A 10675-nucleotide genomic window follows, 5' to 3' on the forward strand; every position below is an offset into this window, starting at 1 on the left:
ATGTATGAACATGTATATATGTATCCTCAATGACATAGATGAATGAAATAAATTCTCATGAATAAGCATATTATATCCTCAACCAAAAATATATCACATGATAAAATTACCATATAACATCACTGAATATATCGATGATCTAATGATACTAGTCACATCAATGATGATACATGATGCATGCCAACCACTAGATAATCGTATATGCCAAAGGCAGATATAATTCACATATCTCTCATTATCACAATTATCTGTCTCAACTCTGAATATCATCCACCATGTTGGACTACGGTACCCGACCCCAAACTCAATACACAATATGTCACAAGCTCAGAGCATACCCTGTCATACGCTAAGAGTACAACTATCAGCCATCACCATACTCTGCCATACGCTAAGAGTATGTCCAATACCAATCCGGATCAGATACCGTTCTAACTATCACATCATATCACATCACATCACATCACATACACATGTACTTTTATGATTTCCTATACATGATAAATCATATGCATATATCTAGTACGACAACAGATCATGCAACTTAGGAATTTAGATGGTAAAGAAGCCGAGAGAAAAATGATGTAATGCCGACTCTAACTATGTATCTAACACATGTATACTTTTGCCAATCTATCACATGCATACTCATGATAGAGATCATCCCGACATAAAACCATAACAATATAATCATTTCTATATATCAGTAATGTACTCATATCTCAGATCAGCCTAATCAAATGCATGATAAAATATGCTCGACTGTAATCATCAATAGATAAAGTCATATAATTATGTTGGAGACCAAAACATGCATGTACATAATATATAATATAACCTAATTTGAGAAAGGCGTCTAGGGGATAAGACTACTCACTGTCTGATCAGAAAACACAAACAACACATCTCTCACGTCCGTCAGATAGCCGAGTGACACTTATCGCTAGCAAGATCCACAGGGTCTCAAATAAGGGGGTTCGGGATCTGAAAATATTCAAGTAATATTAATTAGTCATTTATCCAATTAAAATTAGTTCAAGTAGAATATAAAGGTTTATTTGATTTAAAATCACTTATTTTACTTTGTACATAACTAGATTCACATTATAGGTATGATTCAAATATTATGACATACTATTATTATAAAATGCTAGTTATAATATGCGGAGAAAGGTTCGTTTCTTTTTATTTAATATTCTAAATATATAATTATAAAGTAAAAGCTAAACAATTATAAATGGGATATAAGTATAGCTAAGATCTATTTATATTTCTTAGTCTATTTTGATTAATTAGAAGTTATATAGTATTTACTTAATTATGAAAAATAATTAATTAATTAATAAGACTAGTATCTTATTCTACACACGATAGTATATAATAAATTGTTAAGATTACTTAAATTGCACATATTATGAATATCAGTACATAAATCTAATAATTATAATTTACAACGCTATCTATTAATCTAATAGAAATATAAATACATAGTTACATCAATATAAGTATTATCTATATTTATGCATAATATTTTATAACCTAGTTAATCATTAATTATACTAATTATAATTAATAATCATCATGTTGAAGAATATAAATTATTATTAAAATAATTAATGTCTAAATAATTTATCTACATTAATTAAGGAAGTAATACCTAATTAAATAAATAAATAAATATAAAATAAAGTAGATAATAAAACAATGTCACTAGTCTGGGCTCGGCCCAAAGACTTTGTGCGAAAAAAGAAAGCAAAGAGAAGCCGAGGAGGAAGAAGAAAAAGAAAGAAAGCAGAAGAAGAAGAAGAACAAGAAGAAGAAGAGGAGGAGGAGGAGGAGGATGAGCAGAAGAAGAAGAACAAGAAGAAGAAGAAGAAGAAGAAGGGATGAGAAGGAGAAGAAGAAGAGAGAAGGGGAGCTGAGGGAAAAGAATGGAGAAAGGAAGAGGAAATAAGAAATAAGAAGAAAGAAGAAAGAAGAAAGAAGAAGAAGAAGAAGAAGAAGAAGAAGAAGAAGAAGAAGAAGAAGAAGTAGAAGAAGAAGAAGAAGAAGAAGAAGACAAGAGGAAGAGAAGAAAGAGAGGAGGTGAGGGAGGAGCTTACAGACCCAGGCTGGCGGGGACGGCACCGGCTGTTGCTGGCCAGCCAGCGGCCAGCCTCTCGCCGGCGGCTCAGCTCCGACGAGCCTGAGCTCGGGCAAGAGAGAGAGAGAGAGAGAGAGAGAGAGAGAGCTTCTCACCGGCCGCGGTGGCTTTGGGAAGGTGGCGGCGGGCCGACGTCAGCAACGAGGAGTGCGAAAGAGAGTGGAGTGAGAGTGGAGTGAGAGAGAGATCGAGAGAGATAGATAGATAGAGAGAGAGAGGAGGCGGTGAAGGGGGGTTGCAGCTTGCATGGGCACGAGGCCGGCCACTGTGGCCGATCGCGTCGTGCCCAAAGTTTTTTATTATTTTAGATTGGGTTGTTACACCATCTATGGCCAGCCGCCTCCGACCTTGCACACATACCTGCCATCGGCTCGAGCCGACCAAACTAAGGTGAATGCAGTTTTGCGATATCGCGATAAGGTATTGAGAAGACTCAAGATGCATCTAGTGATTACTCAGAACCAAATAAAGCAAGTCTATGACTAGCGGCACTAAGAAACGTCCTTCTCGATTTGGGATTGGGTCTACATTAAGCTTTAACCATATCGGCAAAGCTCAATTAGACTCATTCCTAATTAGAAGTTGGCTCCAAAATTCTATGGACCTTATCAGGTAATCGAATGGATTGAAACCGTGGCATACCGTCTAGACTTACGTGAGGAGGCGCGGATACATCCAGTTTTTCATGTCTAAAGTTTTAAGGCTCGAGTTCCTTCTACTGAGTCGATTGGACATGTTCCACCCGAGCCAATAAGGACTGTGATATGATTCAAACCTCACCGATGTCGTCTCGAGCATGGATACACTTTAGGGGTGTCTTTTATTCTTGTTTTAGTGTTTTATTTTAGAGAAAATTAGTTTTCTGTAGGTTGCGTTCGAATGCGGGTGGCTGCATTCGAACGCACTTGCGAACGCCTACATCAAGTTTGCAAAAATAGAGAACGCAAAATGTGCATTCGAACGCCCGCGTTCGAACGCCTGCATCAGGTTCCCATCGACAGAGAATACTTTTTGTGCGTTTAAACGCATTCGACCCCATTCGAACGTGGTTGACGAAAATCCACTATTTCTAGGGTTAATAATTGTTATTTTTGAATTGTTTGATTAGCCTCTAAAGGTGTGAATGGTAACCAAGGAGTCATTATTGAATGAATTGAGTTTTGCCCTAATCTTCTTCTTCTTCTTCTTCTTCCATCTAGCCATTTGAGGGCTATCAAGCTAGGATCTAATTGACCTATGACCACTATTCGGTCAATATCTTGATATCTAACCGTCCAAATCTTATTATATTGGATTCTTTGGAAAGCTCTCTTCAAGTGCAATAATATATCCAAAATTCAAGAGGATCCGTTGGTTAGATTGTTCTCGGATTCCGTTGGAAGTGACGTGCTATATTGACTCCAAAACCATTGCGGATTGGATTAGGCCGGTTCGTAACAACTGATATCAGTGCCAACAATCCTCGACCATCATGGCTACCACCAGATCGAAGCTAGCAAAGCAAACGAGCGAGCAAGGAATGGAGACAGGCCACACAGCTCTATCAAGATCGCCATCTCGATAGAGCTTATGAGGTCGAATGAAAGGCCCTCCCAATCTCTCGCAAACCCTAGCGCTCATGGCACAAATATTGTTGGAGATCAAGGCGATCCTTGTGGACACGAACCAAAGTCGTCCAAGGGGTACACCTGATCATACCAATCATGGGGAAGGTAATCAAGGCGGCACACTCACGGGAGCAAACGCAGCCATCGAACTAGATCAAGCCATGGCAACGTGGGTTGAACCTGCACTGAGGGCACCTCCACAACATGATGAAGGACCACTGAGGTATACATCACCATCAAAAAAACTACATTGTGTTACACTTGGCCGAGCCATGGCCTCCTCCACAAGTCTTGCACTCTTGGACACAGCTCGGACGTTGGTGGGAACGATTCAACAAATTTGGAAGGTTTGGAAACCACCATGGACACCTTGAGGACAAGGTGATCGGAAGCGTGGTGGATTGATGCGAACCGAATCAAATCGGATTACATCAAAGGAAGATTGGGCTTAATGGATTGAGTCTAATTATCTTATTTAGTTATTTGGTTTAGTTAGGATTTTATTTAATTAGCTAAATATAGTTCTGCACATTTTTGGGAAAATATTTGCAGAATATTCTCCACATATCCAAATAATATCAAACTATTGAATAAGGTCGCTAACCTCTAGATCTACAACTTTTATATTCATCAGTTCTCCATATTTGAAATTTAACTATGATGAAATAAAAGTTTAATCCGAGAAGATAAGCGACGAAATGAAGGGTTAATCCGAGAAAATAAGGAAGATTGGTTTAGTTAGTTTGTTCAGGTTTTAACTTAGTTGTTGGTTTTTAGAATTTGTTAGAGTTGTTTAATTTAGTTAATGAGTCCCTAGGGTGAGCCTCTATATATATGTGGAGGAAACCCTAATTAGAGTAAGATGATGATGTTATTGGAATTGGTTTTAGCCTTGTCTCCTTCTCTACTTGACTCTAGCCATTGGTGCCTCTCCCACTTCCCTTCTTCCACCGCTCAAGTCTTTGGTCGACCTCTTCCAGCCTCTAACTACCCTCTTCCACAACAACTTCTCCCCCTTCACACTAAGAACAAAATATTGTAACAACCTATCCTTAAAAAGAAAAAAAATTAAGTGGCAGGCCTCGTGCTCATGCAGCTGGGCATAGCGTGGGGGTGTCCCGCAGTCGCCGCCAAACCGCCCCCCCCCCACCCACCGCCTCTCTCTCTCTCGCCGAGGCCGGCCTATCGCCGCCGCCGCCACTTCCACGAGCGTTGGTGAGCTCTTTCTCCTTCTCTCTCTTCTTCTCTCTTCTTCTCTCTCTATCTTTCTATCTCTCTCTCTCTCTCTCTCTCTCTCTCTCTCTCTCTCTCTCTCTCTCTCTCTCTTTTTCTTACTTTGGGCTCAGGCCCGTCGGAGTCGAGCCGCCGGCGAGAGGCCGGCAACTGGCTGGCCACTAGCTGCCAGTGCCCTCCCCGCCGGCCTGGGTCCGCACCTCCCTCCTCTTCCTTCCCTTCTTCTCTTCTCTTCTTCTTCTTCCTTCTTCTTCCTTATTCTTTTCTTCTTCTTCTTCCTCAGCTGCTTCTTCTCTTCTTATTTTTCTGCAATACTGCTGGGCTCGGCCCAGCACTGTAGTAGGCCAGTGCTAGGCCAAGCCCAACACTAGTACTAGTGATCCATTATTCTTTTTAATTTATTATTTATTTATTTAGTTATTTCTGTCTTAATTAATATAAATAAATTTAGACATTATTTATTCTAATAATAATACAATTCATCATTATGATTATTATTAATTAAATTTTATTGATGATTAATTAAGTTATAAACTATTACACATAAATATAGGTAATACTTATATTTATTTATTTACTTTTATGTATATTAGATTAATAGATAGATTTATAAATTATAATTATTAGATTTATATTCTAATATTCTTATGATATACATTTTAAGTAATTCTATTAATTTATTATAAATTGTTATTTTTGTAACAAATAAAATATTAAGCTTATGTATTTATTTATTATTTTATAAAGTAATCTCTAATTAATCAAGATATAATTATAGTTAGGTTTTCATCTATATTTTTATTTTTATTTTTATTTTTATCTGTAATTAAAAATCTAGTTAGTTATAAAGATAAGTAGAAATTCTAAAACCTTCTAAATCATCATATATTACATGAATGGATTTTAATTAGATGAACGGCTAACTTCATGCTACTTAAACATTTTTGGATCTCAAACCCCTTATTTGAGACCCCGTGGACCTTGCTAGCGATGAATGTCACTCGATTGGCTGATGGACGTGAGAAATACATGGTTTGTGTCTTCTAATAAGATAGTGAGTAATCTTATCCCCTTAACGCCTTTCTCAAATTAGGTTATGTTATATATTATGTATATGCATATTTTGGCCTCCAGCATAATTATATGACTTTATCTAGAGATGATTATAGTCGAGCATATTTTTATCATGCATAGAATTAGGCTAATCTTGGATATGAGTATGGTAATGATTAATAGTGATGATTAGAGATGATTATACTGTTATGACTTTGTGTCGGAGTGATTTCTAGTATGAGTGTGCATGTGATAGACTAGCAGGAGTATGCATGTGTTAGATACATGGTTGGAGTTTACATTGCATCCTTTTTCTCTTGATTCATATTCCACCTAAATTCCTTTTATGTATTGACTCGTTATCGTACTGGATATATGCATGTGATCTGGTATTTAGAAGGAAAGCATGAAATGTGATTGATAGGATAGTTGATAGAAAGCGTGAGGATACCCGAGTAGGCACCAGGGTTACGGGTGCCTAGAGTGATGATTATGGTCGCTGATATGCGATATCTCGTGGCCCATGTCTGAGGTCAGTTGAGTCTGTGCGCACAGACAATCGGACACATGCCGTTCGCTAGGGCATATGTGGCGAGTTATCCTCGTGAGGTTTCTATCAACTATGTGGGTGCCCAATCTGGATGGATGTTGATATCCTAGCGGGTGGCAGGGTATGATTATATTTGAGATACTCTTGCAGGTCGGTAATGATTGTGATGTTAAGAAATGCATATGATTTCATTATCATTTAATTACCTAATTATCGAATGGTCAATATACATCATATATGGTTGCATTTGATATCATAGCATGGTTATGGTCGGCATGCATCATGTGTCATATTTGAGAGAAAGTTTGATGATAGTATGGCATGCAGATTTGTTTACTCATTGTCGAGGATTATATACTTTTATCAGGTATGGCATGTTATCCACTTTTCGTTTATATATTATTGAGGATACATTCATATACTCATTCATGACATGATGTTCTTGCTGATTGATTCATATTATCCAGTACATGATTTACTCTCTGTTTGGCATCACTAATTCAGGGTAAGGTCTATTCACTAAGCCTTTTGCTCATAACTCTCTTTATTTCTTTCTTTTTAACCCCCACAGATATTATGGTACGTGATATCGCCTTGAGGTACCCTGATGAGATATTCTATATTAAAGATGAGGTAAGCTATAGATGCGAGACGGTATAGATGATAGTTTATATAGAAATTGAGTTGTACTAGTATTTGATATTTGTACTCTTTTGTATTAAACAATGATCTATATGATACAGGTCGAATCATGGCGTACCCTTGTATTAGTCGTTTTAGTTGTATCTTGATGGTTTGTTGTGGCCTATGTGGGTCCTGCCAGATTATCTAGTGGTTTAATGTATATTATTGTGGATGGGGACATTCATATGTTAACATGTTTATTTGGTTAATAGTATGATTTATCTAGTGATGAATTATGTGATCCTAGATAGGTTAGCATGTTTTATTTGATGATGTCATAATTATATGTGCATAGGAGAGTATCTGTGCATGACGGGCCCCTCCCGACTTGTCGCGTGCGCCGAGAGTGCCGTGTGGGCGCGTGGGCGTGCACGTGCCCGTGCCGGGCGGGGGCGTTACAAACATAGCATCCATCTAGTCATTTAAGAGCTACCAAGCTAGGATCTAATTGACTTTCGACCACTCTTCGATAAATATCTTGAGATCTAACCATTCAAATCTTATGATATTGGATTCGTTGGAAAGCTCTCTTCAAGGGCAATAACATATTCAAAATTCAGGAGGATCCGTTAATTAGATTATTCACAGATTCCCTTGAAAGTTATATGTTATATCAACTCTAGAACCGTTGTGGATCAGATAGGCCGGTTCATAACAAAATAACAAAGATACACATAAAAATATAAAAGAAAATTTTGTAATGTCATAACGTTGTGCGTGAGTATTTATTTTAGTCATAAAATATGCCATTATAAAAATATTAAAAGTAGATCAGTCAAATTTTATTTTAATATTTTTTTTAGTTTTTTCTAATAAGACGCTCAAAGCTTTCGGTAATTTAAAAATATACAATACTAAATAGTTTAGCATTTTTATAAAATAAACATTTTGGTATTTTTATTGATAAAAGTTTGGACTATAGTGTTACATACCCATTTTAGTATTAAATTTAAGGTAAAGTCTATTTGGATAAATAAAATATAAAAGATGGTTAGTTTTGGTAAAACCCTCCTGTGGTGCTATCTGGATTATTCATAATCTCACTTTTTTACATTGGAGAAGAGTTGTATATCCCTACTTGTCTTCTTTAATGCTACATAAACAAAGAAATAAATGATAACTTTATTTCTTATAGTATTGAATGAACCACACTTTTACAGCCTAGAAATACAATAACGTACGTCTAGAAAAATAATTAAAAATGAAACGACTGTATGTTGGTCCCAGCTCCAGTACTTCGTCCGGGCAACAAGACGGGTAGCAAGAGAAATAAATACACAACTACAAATGGTAATTAGCATTTAACAGGGTAGCTCTCTATGCAGCCGGCCCAGGGATTGCATCGGCCTTTGCTGTCACCACCGTTGACTGCAGGCACGTCCCGGAGCGCCCGCCACACGGCGCTGTTGCACTTGAATCCGGATCCGAACCCAATCTGCCAAACCCGGTCTCCCCGTCCCACTCTTCCCTTTGCCTCGGCATATGCGAGCTCATACCATAGCGAGCTGCTGCTAGTGTTCCCAAACCTGTGTAGGACGCTCTTAGACGGTTCCATGTCCTTTTCTCCGAGCCCCAGGTTCCGCTGGACCTCCTCCAGCACCGCCCTTCCACCGGCGTGCACGCAGAAGTGTTCAAATGCTCGCCGGAAATCTGGGATGTAAGGCCTGACGGACTTCTTCCTCAGCACACGCTTGAGAAACAGAGTCTTGAGGAATTTAAGCTGCTCACCCAGAGGTAGTACCAGTGGCCCCAGGGTGGTAATGTTGGTCTTGAGTGCATTCCCGGCAACTGCCATCAGCTCCCTTGCAAGAGAAACACCGATCGCCCCATTGCCGTCTTCCCGTTGGTACACACACCCATAGCATGAGTCATCGGCACCCTTGTGCGTCCGCACCGCGTGGACTAGTCTATACTTGGCTCGTCCTGCGTCTGCCCTCCGGTTGGACAGGAGGACCGCGGCTCCGCCCATGCGGAAGATGCAATTTGATAGCAGCATGGATCTATCGTTTCCAAAGTACCAATTCAACGTGATATTTTCTGTGCTCAGTACCAGAGCATACGAGTTTGAATTCGCCTGGAGCAGGTCCTTAGCTAGATCGATTGCAATAAGGCCGGCGCTACAACCCATGCCACCAAGGTTGAAGGTCTTCACGTCCTCCCGCATCTTGTAGTGATTAACGATCATGGACGAGAGCGACGGCGTCGGGTTGAATAGGCTGCAGTTAACCACCAGAATGCCGATATCACGGCTCGGGTCGACTGCCGTCGACTCAAACAATGCGTCCAGACAGCCGAACATGACGGACTCCGCCTCTTTGCGTGCCTCTGACATGCAGAGCTGTGGAGGCCGGGCCTGCACACCAGGTGGGAGGTATGTCTCATCTCCGAGCCCGGACCGTGTAGTTATCTTGGTCTGGAAGTTGAGGGACTCCTTGTTGAAAACCCCAGTGCTCTCAGTCATCTCCAAGAACCCCTGGTTGGAGATCTTATGCTCATCCTCCGGCTTGTAGCACGCAAACTCGACAAGGTAGACCGGGCGTGGCCGCTTGAAGTAGTAGATTGTAAAGAGAAGTACCATGACAAAACAGGAGACCAAGCCGGTGACGAGATCGACGGAGAAACGGGATGGCATGGTCAGTATCAGCTCCAAGCGGAGCACATATGTGGCAGCAAAGAGTATGAGAGGTAGCACCATATAGGTTGTTGGGGTGCTTGTGTAACCCAAGCCGAGTTTCACATACTTGAGATTCACCGACTGTACAAAGTCCGGCAGACGGCGGCGAATTTTTATAACAATAGACGAGTCTTTGAATGCCATCTCGGCAGTGAGACGCTCACGCTCCATCACAGATGGCTCCGTCATCTCCATGTAACTAAGATGATGATAATGAAGAAAATGGAGCTATGATGGATTAAAACTTATAAGAAAGAAAGTGCTTTAAAGAAGATGAGCACAAGAGGTATCTATGGACTACAGGTGGCAAGTGGTACAAGAAACTGTGTGAACGCAAAGACGGTCGGCATCCGCAACTGCAGGAATTTCCTGCAGTGGGGTACTTTGTCAGATCTTGATAGGCTAACAATCTCCGGAAGTAGAGAAATTAAAGGAAAATTAGATTGCCAAGTATCGTGCTATAGAAAATTCCTATGACCAGGTCTGCAGAAGATCGTGTAACCATGTGGGAATGTGTTTGTGTGGCGTAGAGAGCGAGAGAACATAGTTGATTGGTCAATAGGTAGCTGGGCTGAAAGAGAGCTGTATGCTATGATAGGTGGGGCAGGTCGCCTATTAATGTGAGTAGTTCCGGAGGAAGGGAGGAATCGCTCAACCACCAGCGGACAGGGGAATTAAATAAGTGCCAACGATTTTAGACACATACAGTTAACTGCCTGTCTGTTCCGTAG

The 10675-nt window shown here is 40.0% G+C and overlaps 1 protein-coding gene across 1 annotated transcript; it reads right to left on the bottom strand.

Annotated features, from left to right (window-relative positions):
• Positions 1 to 8380: 8380 nt before the first annotated feature.
• LOC140785017 (3-ketoacyl-CoA synthase 1-like) lies at positions 8381 to 10200 on the bottom strand. Its single transcript, XM_073132702.1, has one exon. The coding sequence runs from the start codon at positions 10137 to 10139 to the stop codon at positions 8565 to 8567; it is 1575 nt and encodes a 524-aa protein (XP_072988803.1). The 5' UTR covers positions 10140 to 10200; the 3' UTR covers positions 8381 to 8564.
• Positions 10201 to 10675: the final 475 nt, after the last annotated feature.

The sequence above is a fragment of the Typha latifolia genome, chromosome 3 (assembly GCF_019914945.1).
Source record: "Typha latifolia isolate L0001 chromosome 3, TyphaL0001v2, whole genome shotgun sequence".
Taxonomy (NCBI): domain Eukaryota; kingdom Viridiplantae; phylum Streptophyta; class Magnoliopsida; order Poales; family Typhaceae; genus Typha; species Typha latifolia.

Bases quoted from the DNA above. Each gene is read 5' to 3' on its own strand.
- LOC140785017 (XM_073132702.1), bottom strand. From the start codon at position 10,139: ATGGAGATGACGGAGCCATCTGTGATGGAGCGTGAGCGTCTCACTGCC.